The sequence below is a fragment of the Cebus imitator genome, unplaced genomic scaffold, assembly GCF_001604975.1.
Source record: "Cebus imitator isolate Cc_AM_T3 unplaced genomic scaffold, Cebus_imitator-1.0 Scaffold24, whole genome shotgun sequence".
NCBI lineage: Eukaryota > Metazoa > Chordata > Mammalia > Primates > Cebidae > Cebus > Cebus imitator.
Window position 1 is genome coordinate 11263373 of NW_016107339.1, and position 20297 is coordinate 11283669.

At 43.5% G+C, this 20297-nt stretch overlaps 1 protein-coding gene across 4 annotated transcripts in view; it reads right to left on the minus strand.

The window, feature by feature from the left end:
• The window catches only part of ANKS1A (ankyrin repeat and sterile alpha motif domain containing 1A), a 189545-nt gene that overhangs the window by 57107 nt on the left and 112141 nt on the right, over positions 1–20297 (minus strand). For all 4 annotated transcript variants that reach the window (XM_017522271.2, XM_017522270.2, XM_017522269.2 and 1 more), the window contains one exon: positions 10617–11203. In XM_017522271.2, the coding sequence (XP_017377760.1) occupies positions 10617–11203 (587 nt within the window). The remainder of the gene's footprint in view (positions 1–10616; positions 11204–20297) is intronic.

Here is a 20297-nt window from a genome sequence, read left to right on the forward strand (position 1 = left end):
TGCGGCACGTCAATCTCATCAGAGTGTACAGTGCAATGTACATTACGTACAAGCATCTGTAACAATGTCATACAATTTCAAGAGGATGCGTACAGAATGGCAAAGACAACAGCAGTTTGAAAATAAGCCAACTGAGAAGAGAGAGAAGAAACTGGGGTGCCTGGAAAGGAAACAAGAAGGTTTGAGGGTGGAAGGACATAATTGCAGCTTCAAATATCTGAACAACTATTATGGAGGATTGTGTGCATCACTCACCAAGAGGGTAAAACCAGAATTGATGGGGTGGAAGTCACAGATTTTAGCTGGAAATGAGAAAGGATTCTCCATTATTTCATGGAAGTAACAGTAGATGGCAGAGGGGGTTACCTGTGGTTTACAAGCAAAAGTTGGAAGATCATTTTTATTTATTTGTTACTATTATTATTTTTAAACCAGTCAAGTGCAGTAGTAAAGATCATTTTTAGACAACATAGAAGTGACCTTGTTCATAAGGGAGCTGGACTACAAGGTAACTAGAATTCCTTCCAAATTCCAAATTTTAGAATTTGCTGGAAATCATCACCTCACTTTCCAAGTCACAAAAGAAAAACCTGACAGCCCTCATCTTAGAGAGCAGTAAAGGGAAGAAATGCTTTGAGAGTCAATATTACAGTAAAAAGGAAACACATGCTTCTCCCAGGAGACTCCTTTCCTAAGTTGTTTTCCTTCACACACAAAGACAAATATTTTTTCTGCAGTTAGAGAGAAAAAGATAGTGCTGCAGTAAATTGGGTTGAAACAAGAAGAAATGAAAAGTAACTGCTAATTAATGCCGAAATAAAGGCTTAGCTCACCTATATTCTAAATACAGTCTTGTCTATTAGAAAATGTAGCTCCAACTGGTTTCCCTATCAACCCTAATACCTTAGGCAAGTCATTTCAGCTCTCAAAGCTTTAGTTTCATCACCTAGAAAACTGAATCAAACAGTGGGCTACATCGAATTGTTGCTGAAAATCAACAGGATGCTTAGCACTCCTCATAGCAAAATGAATTCCAGAAGAAACGAAAGTTTATACCTGAAAAATGAAATCATAAAAGTACTAGGAGGAAATTATGTGTTTGTGTGTGTGTATATACACAGAATGTGTAACTCTCTCTCTATATATAATATATATGTTTGTAATCAAATTATATAAGTATATATTATATATGCAACTAAATTATATATTTGTATATGTAATTATATATAATGCACATATATAAATAATATACATGTATTTATCATCTTAGAGTAAGGAGAGTCTTCTTAACTGGGCTATGAAATACAGAAGTTGGCCCTGCATGGTGGCTCACGCCTGTAATCCCAGCACTTTGGGAGGCCTAGGCGAACGGATCATTGGTCAGGAGTTCGAGACTAGACTGGCCAACATGGTGAAACCCCATATCTCTACTAAAAACACAAAAATTAGCCAGGTGTGATAGTGGGCACCTGTAATCCCAGCTACTCAGAAGGCTGAGGCAGGAGAATTGCTTAAACCCAGAAGGCAGAGGTTGCAATGAGCTGAGATCATGCCACTGCACTCCATCCTGGATGACAGAGAGAGACTCCATCTCCAAAAAAAAAAAAAAAAAAAAAAAAAAAAAAAAAAAAAAAAAAAAAAAAAAAAAAAAAAAAAAAAAAAAAAAAAAAAAAAAAAAAAACCAGAAAAGTGCCATAAGGCCAAAAGACAAATCATATCACAGATAAAGGGCTAGTTTCTTCAAATATAAAGAGCTTCTACAAATTAGTAAGAAAGAGATCAATTCAATAACAACGTTAAAAAAAAAAGGCGGGAAAAGGCATCTAGAAAATAGTATTTTGTAAACGTACGAAGAGATGTCAATGTCACTCATAATAAGAGACGCACTTTAAAATGACACCAGGATAACATCACCAATCTGTTAATCAAAGAGACTAAAAGGCTGACCACTCCACGTTGATAAGGTGTTTGCATGTTGTGGGTGGGAGAGTACATTTAACATGCACAAACTCTTTCACACAGCTGTTCAGCTTCTGGAAACATCTTACAATGACTCTGTAGAAGGATTTACATTGCAGCAATGCTTTAATCAATAAAACCTTGGTAACATCCAAACTGTCCATCTACAAGAAACAAAAATAAACGACAGTATATGTATACCACAGAATACTATGAACAATAGAAAAGAAAACTCTTGATGTACTTAATTAGAATGATTTCAAAAAGCAAGGTTCAGCGCAGTACACATGAGATGGCACCATTTTGTCTTTCATAAAGAAAAATGCTTAACATGTCAGAAATGCTTCTATATGCAGAGAATATTTCTGGAAGGATATTCAAAACACCAGGCAGAAGAACTGGGAATCTGGCAGACAGGGAGACTTATTTTTCACTATATAGTCTTTGGTACCTTTAAAATTTCACCTAGATTTAGATATTATAATTAAAAAAAAATCCCTAGAGTATAAACACTCCATTTCTAGGGTTAGCTTTGCCTAGATTTCTACATAGTTAGATACGGATGTTGTTTGAAATAAATATTCCCTCCAAGGACACAGAAACAGCCTAAGACCTTGAGGTTGGGAGATCGCTACCCTTGAAGTACAGTGTGAGGATGGGATGCCAGTTCTCTGCCACTGCACCCAAGTTCCATGGTGCTCTTCACTGTCCTTTGGCCCAGTGCAGAGGGCCCAAACTACAAAACCCAGGACTGCATGCCCACTGCATAACAGATATAAGGCAGTTTCATGCTTTTAGGGGAAGTCCTGTTTAAAATAACTAGATCCAAAGTGGAAAGGAAAGGAACCACAGCATTTACACAAACCACAACATTTCAGCTGAGTTTACAATGGCTTCCTGCCTGTTTAAATCAGGACAGCCAAGAACAGACTGCCAGACAAATTGTCATTTGTAGGCCCCTAGTGAGCTTAGGCAGTTTACCACCTGTCCAGACAAATAAATAGGCCGCCTTGAGTTATGGACAGGTGGGCCCCGTGGCGCCAGAGACTGGGTCATTAGAGCTCGTGAGCAAGAGTATGATGCCTGGGAAAGATCTGCTCAGCATCTTGGCCCTGCCCAGTAGCTACAGGCCACAAACATTCTTCATACCCACTGGCTACTCACTTGGTGGCATCTAAAGGAGAAGAAAGCAGGACAAAGGAATCCTAGGCAGGGAGGGTAGTCATCCATGAAAACACAGAGCTGAGATCAGAGAGCACATCTTTGAGGATGCTGGCATAACACTGGGGATCAGGAAAAGAGCCTGTGCTGTTTCTGAGGGTCATACATTTCAAAGGGAGTGCAAATGAGGTCCAGATTAATTGCTCTCCTAGAGTCTTATATAATAAAAAGCCTATCCCCCACTGTCTGGCTGCCACTCTGACCACACAGCACATCTCTAAACAAATTAAACTTCTCTGGGATATATACACACATGTGCATGCATACACATAGACCACCATCGTATCTGGTCTCTAAGAAGCTCCCTCTACCCTGACATCCCCTAAGTCCACCCAGGGTCAGAGAATGTCTGACTCCACCAATATCTCCTTCTCTTACTGGTTGCAATTACTTATAGGCCCAGCTCCTGAGAGAATGTATTTAAGATTCATCAGGGCACATTATTTGTCATGAGTGCTCTTTTAGGACATCAGCATCATTCCTGTGTTCCAGGTGGTGGTGGCATACCCTGAACTCACCTACCCTGATTCCATGAACACCTAGTCAGTTGTCCTCCCTCACTGGATCTCCCATTTCCGAGATTTCTGGCCATATTCTGGTCTTAGTAATTTTAAATTCTCTTCCCTTTGCTTCATGATCCTGGTTTTCAGATTTTATTCCTGCCTTGAGTATGCAGTGAGCTCATGGAAAGGCATTTCCTAAGATAATGACCTATAACCCAGCCCCTCCGCCAGAGCTCACCCAACATCCTTGCCTAGGATGACAAGAACAAGGATCAAGTTTGAGAAATTCTTAGAAATTCAGATTTCATTCACATTTTCATCTGTTTAAAAGTATGCACCCAACAGCTTAAAATAAAGAAATCAAGGGGGGAAAAAAAAGATGAGAAAGGCAGCAAGTAGCAATCATGACTAAAGGAAAAGGCAGTTAAAAGTAAAAGTCAAGTTACAAGATATAGTTGTAAGACAACATTAAGTGTTGAGTGGAATTTTAAATTTCTCTTACAGGAGAAATTAATTAAGAGAAAGTAGCCCAGTAACTACTCATGCGTCGCCCTCTCCACCCCAAGTGCGCATAGCTTGCTCCTTCATGTCCTGGTCAAAGGGCCTTCCTTGGCTGACTCACCTAATGGCAACCCTCCTCCCACCACACCCTGTAATCCTCTTCTTAGCTGTATTGTTCTCATACGTACTCCTATTGTCAACTACATACTATGAATTTTACCTATTTATCCTTTTTAAATTATCATTCTCCTCTAGCTTTCTAGAATGCCAGCTCCATGAGGGCAAGAGGATTTGTCTGTTTTGTTTGTTGCTGTATCCCCAGCACTTAGAACCTACCTGGAACAGAGCAGGTACTCAACAAATTAGCTGAATGAGTAACTGTAATACAAACATACTTCAATTTTATACTATTACTGATAATGAGAAATACCTCTATTTGTTCTTAGACACAATTGCTTAGAATAACATAAGATGAACTGTAATTCCCAAAGTCACATAAAATCACGCACTCTGTATCCTATTGATACTTTACTAGAAAAATAAGACACAAAACCAGAACCAAAGTATAAAAAGAATATCCCAGAAAATGTTTCCTTCTGTGATTCTCAGCATTTGTATGAACTGGATTAAAGATCAAATTCGTCTCATCTATATTCACCTGCATTCACTGTCATCCAAACTTTCAGTCTGGGGTTAAAAAACAAAACAAAACGTGACTAGGCACAGTGGCTCACGCTTGGTAATCCCAGCACTTAGGGAGGCTGAAGCGGGCAGATCACAAGGTCAGGAGATCAAGACCATCCTGGCCAACATGGTGAAACCTCATCTCTACTAAAAATATAAAAATTAGCTGGGTGTGGTGGCACGTGCCTGTAATCCTGGCTACCAGGGAAGCTAAGGCAGGAGAATCATTTGAACCTGGGAGGTAGAGACTGCAGTGAGCCAAGATCACGCCACTGCACTTCAGCCTGGAAAAAAGACTCCATCGTAAAAACAAACAAACAAACAAACAACCCAAAAATGTAACAAAACAAAAAAGGGAGAAAAGGAAAATTCTTTTGCTGACAGTTTCGCAAATACCCCAAGTCCCTCCCTGGTGCTTGCTGGTGCCCTCTTGCTGCAGCTAAAGGGAACCAGGCTGTTTGGGGGGGAGTAGGGCTGGTGGTGTGTGTGGCGTAGAAATACTGGTGCAGTATAGAAATGTGGGTCAACCCTGGAATAATGTTAAAAAGAGAAAATAAAAGCAAAATCCCTTTCGTGCAGAGGGTCAAAAGACTACAGAGAAGCCCATTCTTAACACCACCAGCAAGAATAAGAACAAAAAGGAAAAATGAATGAGAAAAGTAGGGAGGAAGAAAATAAGACAAAAGAGCACAGAAGAAAAGGGGAGAAAGAGCAAAGGGAAAAAGAAAAAGGGAAACAGCTGAGTAACAGATAGGGACAGCAGCAATGAGGAAGGAAGTGAAGTGGCAGCAGCAGGGAGGGCGCGCTCCCCTCACTTTCCAGGACCTGACCAGTTAGAGGCCTGATGGCAGCAAGGGACCAGCAAGAGGGAGAGAGGGGTGCTGAACACACCAGTTTCTCATCACGAGTCAACTGCAGAGCCAGGACTAACCCCAGCTCAGTCACAACACTGTGGAGTTTCTCCTGTTAGCATCAAGGCCATAAAAATGCATATAAACATACAGACACACACACATGCGCGCACGCGCGCACACACACACACACACACACACACACATACACCGCATATATACACACACATATATATGCACGTGTGTGTATGTGTATATAGATATAATCTAGTCTAACAAAAAATCACTTTATCTGATAGAAAGGCCAAAACTGTTTTTATAGGGCTGCCTATAAGATAAATGAGGTTATTTTAAAAATACGAACAAAATACCTCAATATTGCCACACCACCTAAAGCCAACAGAAACTTAAGGGGTGTTTCATGTAGGATAAAAGTCGTGACTACTGGGTATACTTGGAAACAACTTAAATAGTCACTCCAGGCCCTAATCTTTCCCCAGAGGTAGGAGTGTCACATTCTTGTTCAGGGAGGGAGGGTTTTGCTCAGCAAAGAAGACTACATACACAGCATGCTTGTTTACATAATGAAGAACAATACACACTGCAGAATACGGCGTGGGAAATTTAGTCATCATCAGTGGAAACGCAAATCTCCTTATTTTACATTCTTCTTCTTGCACACATAACCCCCAAGGGTTAAAAGCAGCCAAAGCCTCTACGGAGTTGAACCAATCAGCTTGTCTCTTGATGACATCATGCCTCTAATGGGACGGAGCTGGAAAGGGCGAGGCAGGGAGGCCACTTCTGGACTTGGCCTGAAAGGGTGCCCTCCCAGTTGCTGCCACTTCACTTCTCAAGAAAAGGATTCAAGAGCCAAAGGTCCCCTCAGCTACCATTTCAGACAAAACCAGGACATTCCCCAAGATCCTGTACCAGAAATTATTCTCAGCTTACACAAAATGCAAACAAAGCATGTCCCTGCTCTTTACCCGTCTCCTACTTATTTAATAATTATGTAAGCTGATTACAAAATGCAAATTTATCATTTAAGCCTTTAGCCATGTTTTAAATGATTCCAATGCTAAGTAGAGAAACAGCCTTCTGTGGTTTTCTCTTTCATAAACTTCAATATCATTTCAAGGCAGGTGAGAGACTGATCTGACATCACTAACTTTTTATACATTCAACCACAATATGACCAGAAAGCCATTTCTGTTCTTCCTACAAGGTATTTATCTCAGATGTTAATTGGTGCTGTGTGTGTGTATGCTGTGGGTGCATCACACTGTGCAAGAGACAGAGGATGCGGAGACACAAAAGGAGCTTCTGACACAGGAACACACAGCTGAGATGCTGAGGATACCGCCACCTTGATGAAGGGAGAACAGGTTTCTTTCCTATAGTAGGAAGTGGGGAAGGCTTCAAGTTTTGGATTTTTAATTTTGCTCAATTTACATATTTTTATTTGAAAATGTCTGTTATCAGTCCTGAAAAATAAAATTTTAGAGACACTGGATGTCATTACTTTATATATCATTAGTTTACTACAAGGAGAGACATGAAAATTGTTTATATGATGAAAGATTTCAGGACTTCAGTGGAAGGGGCAGCTTCACGTGATGCCACTTCAATAGTGATTTATTTCTGTCTGCATTCTTTCCAAGAATGTCACCATCTCTAAATAAGAAATAATCCTGTCACCTAGAACTACTTTAGTGCCTCTATATTCTGGGAGAAGAATTTTGTCTCCAACTTCCGCAATAATTTGTTGAATCTCTCTACCTTTTCCTTTAGAACCTGCTCCAACAGCTACTACTGCTGTTTGTGATACTACTCCTTGAGATTTTCCTGGAGGCATAATGCCTCCTTTGGTTACAGTTTCAGTGGCACTCCTTTCAACCACTCTTCAAATAGTGAAAGAAACTTTCTAAATGCTGATCTTGCCATGACTCCACTGCCGCAGCTCTGGTGCTTCCAGTTGAATGTTGAATTTCTCCTACTTCCCAGCAGTCTGAGTATCTAAGCCTTCTAGCTCATTTGCAAATGAAGATTAATTTACGGTGTACATGCTAGAACCATGTTTACTGCTCCAGCACACAGACATCTATGCTTGCTCAGAGTTGACAGAAACAGTAAAAACAGCTATATCACTCATGGTCCCTGCGGGAAAAGATGGCACATCCAAATTGCGCACTTGAAGGAACTTCATAATGGGATTATGTATACAGGTTTGGGAAAGGTGTGTGGAGGGGAGCTAGTCACAGTGAGGAGCCTTAGGTCAGAAGGGTCAAAGGGAGGGACTATTTACTAGAACCCAGAGAGAACAGCTGTTGGGAGAAGGTCCCTCCCAGGAGTGGTGGCCTTCAGTAGAGGGACACAGCCAATCCAACAATCCCTTGGCCTATTAATACATGACACATAGGCAGACAGAAAGCCATCTTCCAGTCCGTGAAGGATTCTGAGATACTGCCGTGATAGCATATCTAGTAGTCTTCCCTCAGTAGCCACTAGGGATTGGTTCCAGAACACCCCTCCCAATATCAGTATCTGAGGATGTTCAAGTCCCTGACATAAAATACCATTGCATATAACCTATATGTATCTTCTCGTATATTCTAAATCATCTCTGGATTACTTGTAACACCTGATACAATGTAAATGCTGTATGTAAACAATTGTCATACTGTATTTTTATGTGCATTTTAAAATTGTTGTATTGTTATCCCCCCCTCCGCTCACCCCGAACATTTCCACCCACAGTTGGCTAAATCCATAGATGCAGAAAACCACGGATATGGAGGGCTGACCGTTCTCATCTCGCATGCTGCTCGAGGCCCTCTCACTACCTGGTGCAAATCTCACTTTGTACCCTTACTTCTCATTCTGCCCTTACACACACTCAGCACCCTAGAGAAACCAAATGACCCGAGCTTTCCCGGCTCCATGCCTCTGCTCATGCTGCTCTCTCCACCCACCTCTCCTCGTCCTACCAGCTTCAACCTGGTTTTAAGCATAAGACTCGGTCTTTTAATTCCATGTCAAATCCCATCACTCTGTGATCTTTCCTGAAGCCTTTTCTCACCCTCTGACACCTCCTGTCTCCACTTCCCCACCCACTGATTTTTTTTTTTTTAAATCTCAGACCTGGGTGAGAGTCACGGATGTTTTTCTCTCTTGACCTCAAAGGCCATTTCAGAGCACACTGCACTTATCTTCACACTCCTCTTAAATTTATCTTGAATTTTTCCTATAGCTGATTGTAAATTTGTAAAAATCTGTTTTAAAAAACAAAGGTAGAGCACACATTCCTAAAAATACACACACTCCTGTGTGTAATCTCCTGCATGCCCCTTCCCCAGAGCTATCTCACTAGTGATTTTCCACTAGTGGCCAGGCCTCTAGCACAGGCTCACCAACTCTTTGTTTACTAAGCAATGAAAATCTTCTGCACAGGGTTCCTCTGTCTGCCTAATCAGAATCTTAAACTTCATCTCATCTGGAGGTAGTCCTGGAAGAACTGCCCCACCCTGTTCCTTCACTGGAAATGGATTGGCTTTGGTTTATATAACTTTGTAGCACCTACCCAAAAAGAGTTGGGTAGGGCATTAAGTCTACAGATAGTTCAAATGGACACTGCAGCTGTAGTGTTCCCTTCCTCTTGGAGAGCTAAATGTATTTCTTGAAATTATTCCTCAGAGACAGACCCAGTCCACTTCAAAGGCAGCTTCCACTCAGCAAGGAGCTTGCAAGGGTGGTACTTTAACATTCCCAGGGTGTTTACCCGACTTTGAGAAACACATTCTTCTGCTCAGTGAGACATGCCATAGGTCACTGAAAAATACCTCGGTACATATTTCCAACTAATAATGGCTATGAAAGAAAACTGGGCCTCTCACTCCCAATGTTTTCTACTCCCTAATCTTCATTCTTAAACCACTTAGCTCTCTTCTGCCTGACCAATCTGAGGATGTGGGATAGGTAGGAGCCTTCTGCTGGAAGTATTTGGCTTTCCAGGACAGCACAGTAAGAATAACCATGGAGAGGCAGGGAATAGAAAAGCCTTCTTCTTGCAGCCATAAAAAAGAATGAGATCATGTCCTTTGCAGCAACATGGGTGCAGCTGGAGGCCATTATCCTGAGCAAATTAATGCAGGAACAGAAAACCAAACACTGCAGCATGTTCTCCCTTAAACAATGGGTACTCATGGACACAAAGATACAACAACAGACACTGCACTGGGACTACTGGAGAGGGGAGGGAGTAGGGGCAAGGGCTGAAAAACTATGTATTGGGTACCATGCCCAATACCTGGGTGACAAGATCAGTCATACCCCAAGCCTCAGCATCATACAATATACCCATGTAACAAACCTGCATATGTACCCCCTGAATCTACAATAAAAGTTGAAATTACATATAAAAAAAGAAAAGCCCCCTTTCAGCTTTTGCCCCTGCCCTACCCCTGTCTTCCCCTCAACACCCCTCACACCTCTCAGCTAGCCCTGGGTCTCCTCTCTTCCTCTTGAAGGACTCACAGGAAGTACTCCAGCTCTTCTTAAGCATCCCCCGGGTGGGCATGATTCTCTCAATGGGGCTGACGGGATCCAAATATTTCCAAACAACATGTCATTTCTAGGAACTGCCCCTCCCTCATCAGCTCTGCTCTGCTGGGGCCTCCACCCTCTAATTTAACCATTAACGAACCTGTCCTCTGTGATCCAGGCTACCTGAAGCTCGCCTCCTCTTACGATTGTCAGAAACACATTAGTTATGGAGTGAAGGAACAAGGGCAACCGTGCCCAGATCCTGGGCCTGGGAGTTGGCATGCAGGAGAGCTATGGCGGGCTGCGGTCAACCTGGCCAGCCCAGCTCCCCATGACGTCATGTCAGCCTTACCTCATCCCACTCCGAGGCAAAGGAGGGTGACTTCTCCAGCCTCTTCTTCCCAATGCTGCAGTTGGATAAGGACTCGCTCCGACTCCCCATGGTAGCGTCCTCTGTGGGTGAGCAGGTCAGGAGATCAGAGTCAGACTTGGACAAGCTGCGGCTGAGTTTGAGTTCAGCTTTGGGTTTGCTGGTGGGAGGGGCTCGGCTCCTGGCCCCACTCCGGTCTCCTTCCTCAGTACCACCAGGGTGTGGAGATGCTGTGTGAGTCAAAGTTTCAGGGCGCGAGCGGCTGTTGGTGGTAGGCAGGCCTGCTAGGTAGCCCACTCTCTTGCTCTGGTCCAGGGCACTGGGCTGGGAGGCTCCAGGAGCATGCACACCCGTCTCCTCCAGCTGCATGCTGGCCTTGTGGCAGGCGCCCTGCTGGGGGGACCCGTCTGGATGGCTCTGGCCAGCGGTAGAGAGCAGCTGGAAAGGGTCCTGCCCCACCTCGCACACCGGGGAGGAGCCGTGGAGGAGACCTGAGAACTGCTCTGGGACCTGCCCGTCCTGCCCCTCCGCAGAGTCCTGGCTCCAGCTGCTGCTGCTCCGCCTGTGGTCTTGGAGTGGACGGAGAGACAGAGAAATAAAAAATTAAACGTGGCAAAAATCAACAAAGTTCCAGTGTAGCAAGCATACGGCAGAGCACAGGAATTCACAGAGAGAGAAACTGGATAGGCTGGGGAGGGGAGAGGAGAGAAGAAGAGAGAGGAAGGAAGACAGCTTTTGTATTGTTCTTAATGTTCAATTTGTACCCAAAGTCAGGGCATTTATGAAATTCCAAACACTGGCCTGATTAATGCTATCTGGCAGCCTTCCCTGTTGTTAGATTTCTGTTAACATTAACGACCAGACCTTGCTATATAAGGCGAGAAGAGTGTTAACTACAACCTAGAGAAAGGACACAAGTGAGGACAAAGTGAGTGAGCGTGGAGCAAAAGTGAGAGTGGCAGTGAGCAAGCGCAGCAGTGAGACTCACTCCTGGAACATCTGATACATTTCCATAAAGGCCAAAGTGTTATTTAAAGGCCACCCGCCCTCCCTTCCTCTGGCAAGCAGCAACAGAAAAAAAAAAAAAAAAAATAGAGGTCATGGTCTGCAACCTGTAACTTCTGGAATTCCTTAACAGAAACAAAACAGCAGAGAAATAACTGCTTCCTTCCTCGGAGGGGGCCATTCCGAGTTCCACGCCTCATCCTTCCTTCCTCAGGGAGCACGGATTTTTTTTTTTTCTCTCTCTCTCTCTCTCTCTCTTTTTTTTCCCGGAGAATGTGCACATCTTGCTCCTTCCAAAGTCTCCCAGCTGCTCATATTTGTTTAAGTTTAACCTTAGTTGATCCACTGAAAACAAAATGGTCTAATTTGTCAATGCCAGGAGACATTTGCAGTTCTCTCGAGACTTCCCTGACATCCTAGAAACCTGACACTGCTAGCTCATGAGGCCAACTACTACTGTACACTCAGATACCTCTGCCCTAAAGTAGCATAAATAATTGCCCAAATCAGAATCTAACGTCAGCACTACACTGGCAAACTACATTGAGTTCATGCAAGCTTTCCTTGCATGAACTCAGTCCCATTAAAGATTTTAACCTACATCATCAGAGTAAATAACAACACTATGTCCAGCACTAGCTCACACTCCATAATATTCAGCTTTACCTTCTTTATACATGGAATCTATAGTACCTACACCAAACAATTCCTTAGTCTGCTCAAAACTCCCAAGCACTACTCATGAGCTCAGAACAGCTGAGCTCCAAAAGGGTTAGAACCAAAAGGGCCAACTATGTTTATAGAGGAGGGGTCTTAGTGGTCACCCCAGGTGGTGTAACCTAGGAGCCGGAAAATCTGGCTCTGGTCCTGGCTGACCTGCTCTCTAGCTGTGTGGCCTTGGCAGTGACTTCATCTTACTGGGCCTCAGTGTCTGCAATAAGTAGGCTGGGCAGCATGATACTTAAAAATCCCTTTAATGACATGAGAGTGACAAGAATCCAAGTCTCCACCTTATCACGATGGCACACTTCTCCCTCTTAGGGATGCCAGAGCCCTGCCTGAGTACCTCTCCTGTTGCTGCCTACACAGCACCCACTCTCCCTCATCAGCACACCTGAAGGCCCAAAGCCCCTTCTTGAGGTTCCATTCTGCAAGTGGAAAGGGTAGCCAGGTAAGGAGGGGTGCAAAATGAGCAGGGCTTTATAAACACGATGTACTAAAATGCAGTCTCCACTGCCCACACATGACACTACTGTCCTATAACACTGGTTCTTCCAAAACAGCCTCTAAGAAAGGGTCTCAACAACCAGCTCTCACAGTGAGCCCAACTCACTGAGGTCTGAGCAGGGACACAGTTCCCCCATCCCCACCGCTCCAGAAGAGCAGTTCAGTCTCCACAGTCTGTTCAGCTTTTCACGAGTCTACAGAAGTGGGCAAGGGGCAGCCAATTAGCTCCACTTTATAGCTCTGATTACTTATCCACAGGAGCACAGAAGCACAAACTTTGGCAGCTCCTTCCACTACCTTTTTAATTTTTTTGAGACAGAGTCTCACTCTGTTGCTCAGGGTGCAGTGGCATACTCTTGGCAGAGGTTGCACCTCTGCCACCCCGATTCAAACTACTCTCCAGTCTCAGTCTTCTGAGTAGCTGGGACTACAGGCAAGTGCCAGCCACCACACCCAGCTATTTTTTTTCTATTTTTAGTAGAGACAAGGTTTTGCCATGTTGGCCAGGCTGGTTTCGAACTCCTGGCCTTAAGTGATCTGCCTGCCTTGGCCTCCCAAAGTGCTGGAAATGCTGGAATTATAGGCATAAGCCACCACACCCAGCCCCTCCTCTATACTTGATGACTTTGGGACTTTCACACCCCAACTCAAAAATGCTATACCCCAAAGATCAGGTCCTGAGCAATGAACAAGCCCTGAAAAACTTGAATCCTTTCTCTGGGGGAGAAGGAATGCTGATTACATAAGAGTTTCATATTGTTTAACTGAGGGCCCAGGAAGCCACGACTCACGGCTATGAATATCACATATAATAACAGGCAGCCAGAACAAAGCTACCCAGTGGTGTTGCACGGTGGGGCTATAGTCAGGATGACACATGACCATTTAACGTGGTTCAGGGCAATAGTACTTCCTAGGAGAAGCCGATGGGAAGGGTTAATCAGGCTGCCAAATCTGCCATCTCTGGGACCACATTCTAATGGCCAACTTCCTACAAATCCTGGCCCAAGGTACAATGTCCTCTGACTATATTCGAATACAAGATGAATGTGATAAGAGGAGCACAGGCTTCTACTGCTTTGTATCAACTTCCAGCTTCATATTTAACAACTGGAAGCTAAGGGGACCAACAATAAAAGAAAAACACCATCGCTCAGAACCGGGGGCCAGCCTGGCTCAGACTGCCTGGGTGGACCTCAGAACCCAGGCCACAGAGAATGCTCGAACTACTGCTGTGGGAGCCAACAATGCAGGCCCTGTCAAACAGCCGCCCATTCACGCTAGCTATCAATGATGAAAGAGAGACAGATGCCAAGGGCTCAATACCAGACACATGCCAGGGGGAAGGAAGTAGGCAGAAAGAAAGAATGGAAACTTATGGGGGAAGGAAATATGTGGAGGAAGAATCTCTGAGGGTCAGACTCCTATTAGAGAAACTACAATCCACCAATATAAGAAATGATAGAAAGAACTTCTTGTAATCATCTGACTTAGCCAGGCAATTCCTAAGAAAGACACTCTGGTAACTGAAAAGCTTGCCGACATCTAAGAGCCTAAGGCTGGTGTTCTCGCTCCCATTAAAAACTACATCCAAGGCCAAGATAGGAATTTTTGGCAAATCAATGGGTGGGAAAAGAATTACTCAATGGTTTCTTCCTTCTGCAAAGTCAGGATAATATAAGGTCTCTTAGGGACAAGGTACTAACAATAGAGTACACTGATCAAGAAGCAGTTCCTAAGCAAATTGCTGAACTTCTCCGCAATTCTGGGATCTTAATTGGGGGACTGCTGTGGTAATTAAATGATACGTGTAACGCATTAAGAACCATGTCTGGCACATGCCACACTCTCAATAGATGTTAAAATTGTTATCCTCCACATGGGAGCCATTACACACTTTGCTCACAGATGAGACCAACTATTTCTCAGTTCCTCACAGGTCTGTCACAAGGATCATCAAAGACAATGTACATGAAAGTACTCTGTAAGATATAAAGCACTTCACAAGCATTCATTACCTGCACCATCCTTATAACTCTGAACAGCAGAAGGAGGGAACAGAAGGTAATGTGGTAAGCGGGCTGAAGCAAGAAAACTCTGAGACAGGCCCCAGAACTGTCACTGTACCCACTCATCCCATCAACAAATGTGTACAAAGTGTCTGCCCTCAGGAGGCACCCAGGTGATATGAGGATAAAGAGGCCAGGCGTGGTGGCTCACACCTGTAATCCCAACACTTTGGGAGCCTGAGGTAGGAGGAGTGCTTGAGCTCAGGAGTTTAAGAGGAGCTTGGGCAACATGGTGAGATCTCATCTCTATAAAAAATTTAAAAATTAGCTGGGTGTGGTGGTGCACATCTGTAGTCCCAGCTACTTGGGAGGCTGAGATGGGAGGATAATTTGAGACCAGGAATTCAAGGCTGCAGTGAGCTGTGATTGTGCCACTGTACTCTAGTCTGGGAGACAGAGCGAGATCTTATCTTACCAAATAATAATAATAATAATAATAAATAAAGACACCAAGTCTGCCTCAATGCTTTAAGATCGGTATAAACCATATGCATGGCAGACAAAAAGAAAGCCTGATTACTTTGAACCAGAAGGCTTCTCAGAAGAGGCAGCTTTCGGGCTGAGCACTGAAGGAGAAGTAAGACCTTGTCAGGCTTACAGAGAAGCAGAAATACATTAGAAAAGGCAGAGAAGGGCCAGGTGTGACAGCACACACCTGTAATCCCAGCAATTTGGGAGGCTGAGGCAAGAGGATCACTTGAGCTCAGAAGTTCCAGACCAGCCTGGGCGACATGCCCAGGGACTACTAAAGATGCAGAAGAGAACCCTTAGGCCTTTCTCTACACTACTTCCAATGGTCCCCCAGCTCTTCCCTCAGGCCTTACCACATTCTGCCCTTACAGGAGAGAAACAAGGAGGTAACAGCACACAGGGAGGGAGGCCTGTTTCTTATACTACCCATACACCAAGGCCAGCTGCTCTACTCAATAGGGCACACCAGCATGCTAATTCCCGATCCCATCAACTTGTGATCCTCATTTATTTTCCTTTTACCCTGTGAGCTACTGAAGTAAGGGGTCTTCTGTGCTGCATTTTAATTGCTACGATGAGCTATGGGATCTCAAGGGCTTCTGAATAATAACATTTTAACATTTACACATTTTTCATTCACCTCTGCCCATTTAAATTAAGGCTGAAGAATGCCGCTCATGTGAGGAATTGCTAACTCAAATCAATCCTCAGACCCAGAGGAGAAGGCTGGGGGACGCAGTGTCCCGTGTTGTTTTGTGTTCTCCGTATCATTAGGATTGGAATCCTCCAACTGCCGAGTCACTATGGTGAGCGTCAAAAACCGTGGATGTGCAGGAGAACTCCCAATTACATGGTTGCTTTCAGACAGTCACCAGGCTCTCCCTGGAAGGAAGGTCCTGACCAAGTTGTTCAGACATTTGCTGAAGACTACAATTTGATAAGACAAATAGACTGAGAATTCATTCTGGTCCATGGCAACCTGAGAAATAGAATAAGTGCTAGACTGGAATTCAAGAAGCCCGTGTTTTAGTCCCAGCCCTGTGGCTTTTCCTCTCTAGGTCTCTTCAAAAAATGAATGCCTGGGATGCATTCTCCAGGGCTTTGTGATTTAGGCTGGCTTGAATCTGTGACTAAATGACCTCTCTATGGTCCTTTTCAGTTCTATGATATTAAGAACATGAATAGCAGCACGGCTTTTGATGAAATGGCTTTAGCCTCATGGTTAAAAGTATAGGCTTTGGATTCAGACTACGGTTTAAATCTTAGTTCCAATACCTAACCTTTTCTTCCTCATCTCTGAAACAGGGACAAAAATAGTCCCTACCCTGAAGATCTGTCACGAGATATACAATGACATAATCAACGTAAATGAAATCAGCACGGCAGCTGTCCCATAGGAAGCATTCAGTAAATGATAGCTGCTATCATTATCACCATTTTTCATTTACAGTCATTTCTGAACTCTTAGCTCATCATGCTAACACTGCACACAGAGGCTGGTTTCCCTTCTCCTGACTCTGCAAAGGAGACTGTTTTCTTCTGAGTAGCCCTGTTAAAGAGGCAGAATAAAAACTCAAATGCCAGGGAAGGCCAGTGTTCTTGTAAGTTTGGTTTTGTGATCAAATGTAACAGCACAGTGGAGAATCTTCCAGACTAGCAGCCATCTGTACTCACCTTGGGGTTCATAGGTAAAGCCCAGCTTTGGGACTCAAGACTGTTTCGCACTGACTTGGTCTTGATTACCTCATTACATCTCCCCCATCTACTGAACTTCTGAAGTATCTGTTCGTTGCCCATCATTGGACCTCTGACCTCTGGCCCCCAAACTTCCCTCGTTTTCAATATGCCAGCTCTGCCTGGATCAGCTTCCAACCAGCCATGATATCTAACCATGTCTAATTCGATAGTACATTTGCTGTCTTTATTCCCCTTGATCTTCTGCCAGTTCTTGTACTGGGTATTCACAGCCATTTGCTTTCTCTTCTCCAGTTGCTGGAATGTTGAGCCCTTTTAAATACTCAAGAAACAACTGACTTGAGTCCTCTACCAATTCACCTAACTCAGCTGGCTTCCAACGGCTATTGCTTATTGAGTACTACTCCTTCTGTGCCAGACACTATGCCAAGCATTTTCTTTTTAATATTCACAACAACCACGAGGTAAGAATTAGTATCCCTTCTACATGTAGAAACTGAGGCTTAAAGAGGTTAAATGACTCCCTAAATAAAGATCACCATCCAGTAAGTGCTAGAGCAAGAATTCAAATGCAAGCCTGATTACAAGGCCCAGTGAACTTTTCATTCATCTCTTGAAAACCATGTTTAGATCGATTTCCTCATCTCTTCTGCTCTCTTTAAGCCATCATCTTTACCCAAGGCACCTGCACTTTTTGGAGGATAATCACACCGATTTCTTGAGAAGACATATCGAACGTTTTTAATGACTACTCTCAACACTATGTAAAAATTTGGGGTAATTTCATCACTTCTACCTTAGAGAAATTAGACCCCATTTAGGATTTACCAATGGCCTTCTAATTGCCTAACCTTCTTTCTAGTTTTTATCCTTCTAGCTCTTTCTATATCAATGGATATTGTTTGTACATTGCCCCCAGTATCCTCTCCCCTTCCTTCCTTGGTTACGGGACTTTTAGACAGGTTTACAGACACCTAGGATAAAGACAGTATTTTCCACCTCCTTTGTAGCTAGGTATAACCACATGATCAAGTTCTGGCCAATGAGTTATAAGTGAAAGTGGCATGTGTTAACTTTTGGGAACTATCTTTAAAGTGTCATTCTCCCCTTTCTTTCTTCCTTCCTATGCTGATAGTTTGAACTTGGATAACCATCTTGAACCATGAGATGGCAGAAGGAAACTGGGTCCCTGACAGTCATGAACTGCCATTGAGCCCAGCACTCTTTACTTTGGACTTCTATCCTGTTCAAACCACAGTTATTGAGGGTTTTCTGTCACATTCAGCCTTGCCTCTTAAGATACTGCATTCTCCCAGTTATCTTCCTACATTTCTTTCCTCTTGTACCTCTAAATATAAGCTCTATTCTTTTTTAAAAAATAATCATTATTATTATTTTGGAGACAGAGTCTTGCTCTGTCACCCAGGCTGGAGTTCAGTGGTATGATCATGGCTCACTGTAGACTCGACCTCCTGGGCTCAAGCAGTTCTTCCACCTCGGCCTCCAAGTAGTTAGGACTGCAGGTGCATGCCACCACACCCAGTTAAATATTTTTACTTTTTTATTTTCATAGACACAAGAAGATCTCACTATGTTGCCCAGGCTAAGTTCAGTTTTTAACCTCTTCACTCTCTCGTCTTCTCTTTTTTTTTTGAGACAAAGTCTTGCTCTGTCACCCAGGCTGGGGTGCAGTGGTGTGATCCTGGTTCACTGTGACCTCCGCTTCCAAGGTTCAAGTGCTTCTCATGCCTCAGTCTCCCGAGTAGCTGGGATTATAGGCATGTGCCACCATACCCAGCAAATTTTTGTATTTTTAGAAGAGACGGGGTTTCGCTATGTTGGCCAGGCTGGTCTTTTAATCTTAGCCTCAAGCAATCCACCCACTTCAGCCTCCCAAAGTGCTGGGATTATAGGCATGAGCCACCATGCTTGACCTGGATTCTCTTTTATGTTAAGAATCAACTCAACTTGGATGATTCATAAATCTGTATTTCTAATCTTAACATCTCTTATCAGTCTCCTATTTCCAAGTGTTTATGAAGTATTTTTACTTGGATGTTCTCTGGTACCTAAAACACCTCAAACTTAACACACTTGAAACCGGATGTCACATCTTCCTTCAAACATGCCTCTCCCTCAATTCTTATTTCTGTTAGTTGTACATTATTTTCTCAGTTAACCAAGCTCAAACCTCAGAATCATCCTCAAATTCCTCTCCTGATTCCTACACATTTTGTTGCATGGTCCTGTTAATTCTGCTTCTTCTATACTTCTCCCATTCATACCTCCCTTCCTGTAACTTCCTCCTCTCTCTCTAGTCTGGGCTCTGATACCTTCGAGAGACTCCATGAAGTCTCTTGACTTTAGGGCATTCCCGCCTCAGTCTCTCCCAGTCTAAGCAATCTAAGAGTCCACAATTATATATTTGAGAAGTGTGGCTCCTATCCTGTCACCCGATTCAAAAAGCCTCAACAGCACTGCACCGTCTTGGGAATAAACAGTGACACTAGAGAGCCAATGCTCTATGACAAGTTTCCTTTGTTCCAGCCAAACTGGATTACTCTTACCATTCTCCAAACACGTTCTGTACATCCTCTCCCATCCTCTCACTGTTGTCTGTGGCGCTCCTCCTGTCTGGAATGCTCTCTCCTTCCTTACTTCTGCTATCAGGTATAACTCTACCTAGGGGCTTAGCTCAAGTGCAATTTCTTTAATAAAGCCATGATCTCTTACCCTGACATAATTTATCCCTCTTTTGGACACCAAAATTACTTTTATACCACTTTTATATAAATTTAACATAATCTCTCATCTTTCAGTTATTTTACATATGTCTCATGTATATAAATGCATAATATACAACTATATAAAGGCTGTCGATACATTTATTTGGAGGAAAATTTAGAAGCACATTTCATAAGGCTTGGACTTGTTCCACAATGGAAAGAAGAGTGAACTATTCCAACTCAGAAACATAAATTAAAAAGAGGAAGACGGTCATACAGCAGGACTTTGTGTAGGAATTCCTCTAATGCAAGAAGGTGAGAAAAGTCTGGTGCAGTGGGTTGCGCCTGCGATCCCAGCTACATGGGAGGTTGAGGTGGGATTGCTTGAGGCCAGGAGTTCAAGACTAGCCTGGACAACACAGTGAGACCCCATCTCTAAAAAAATTTTCAGCTGGGTGTGGTGGCACATG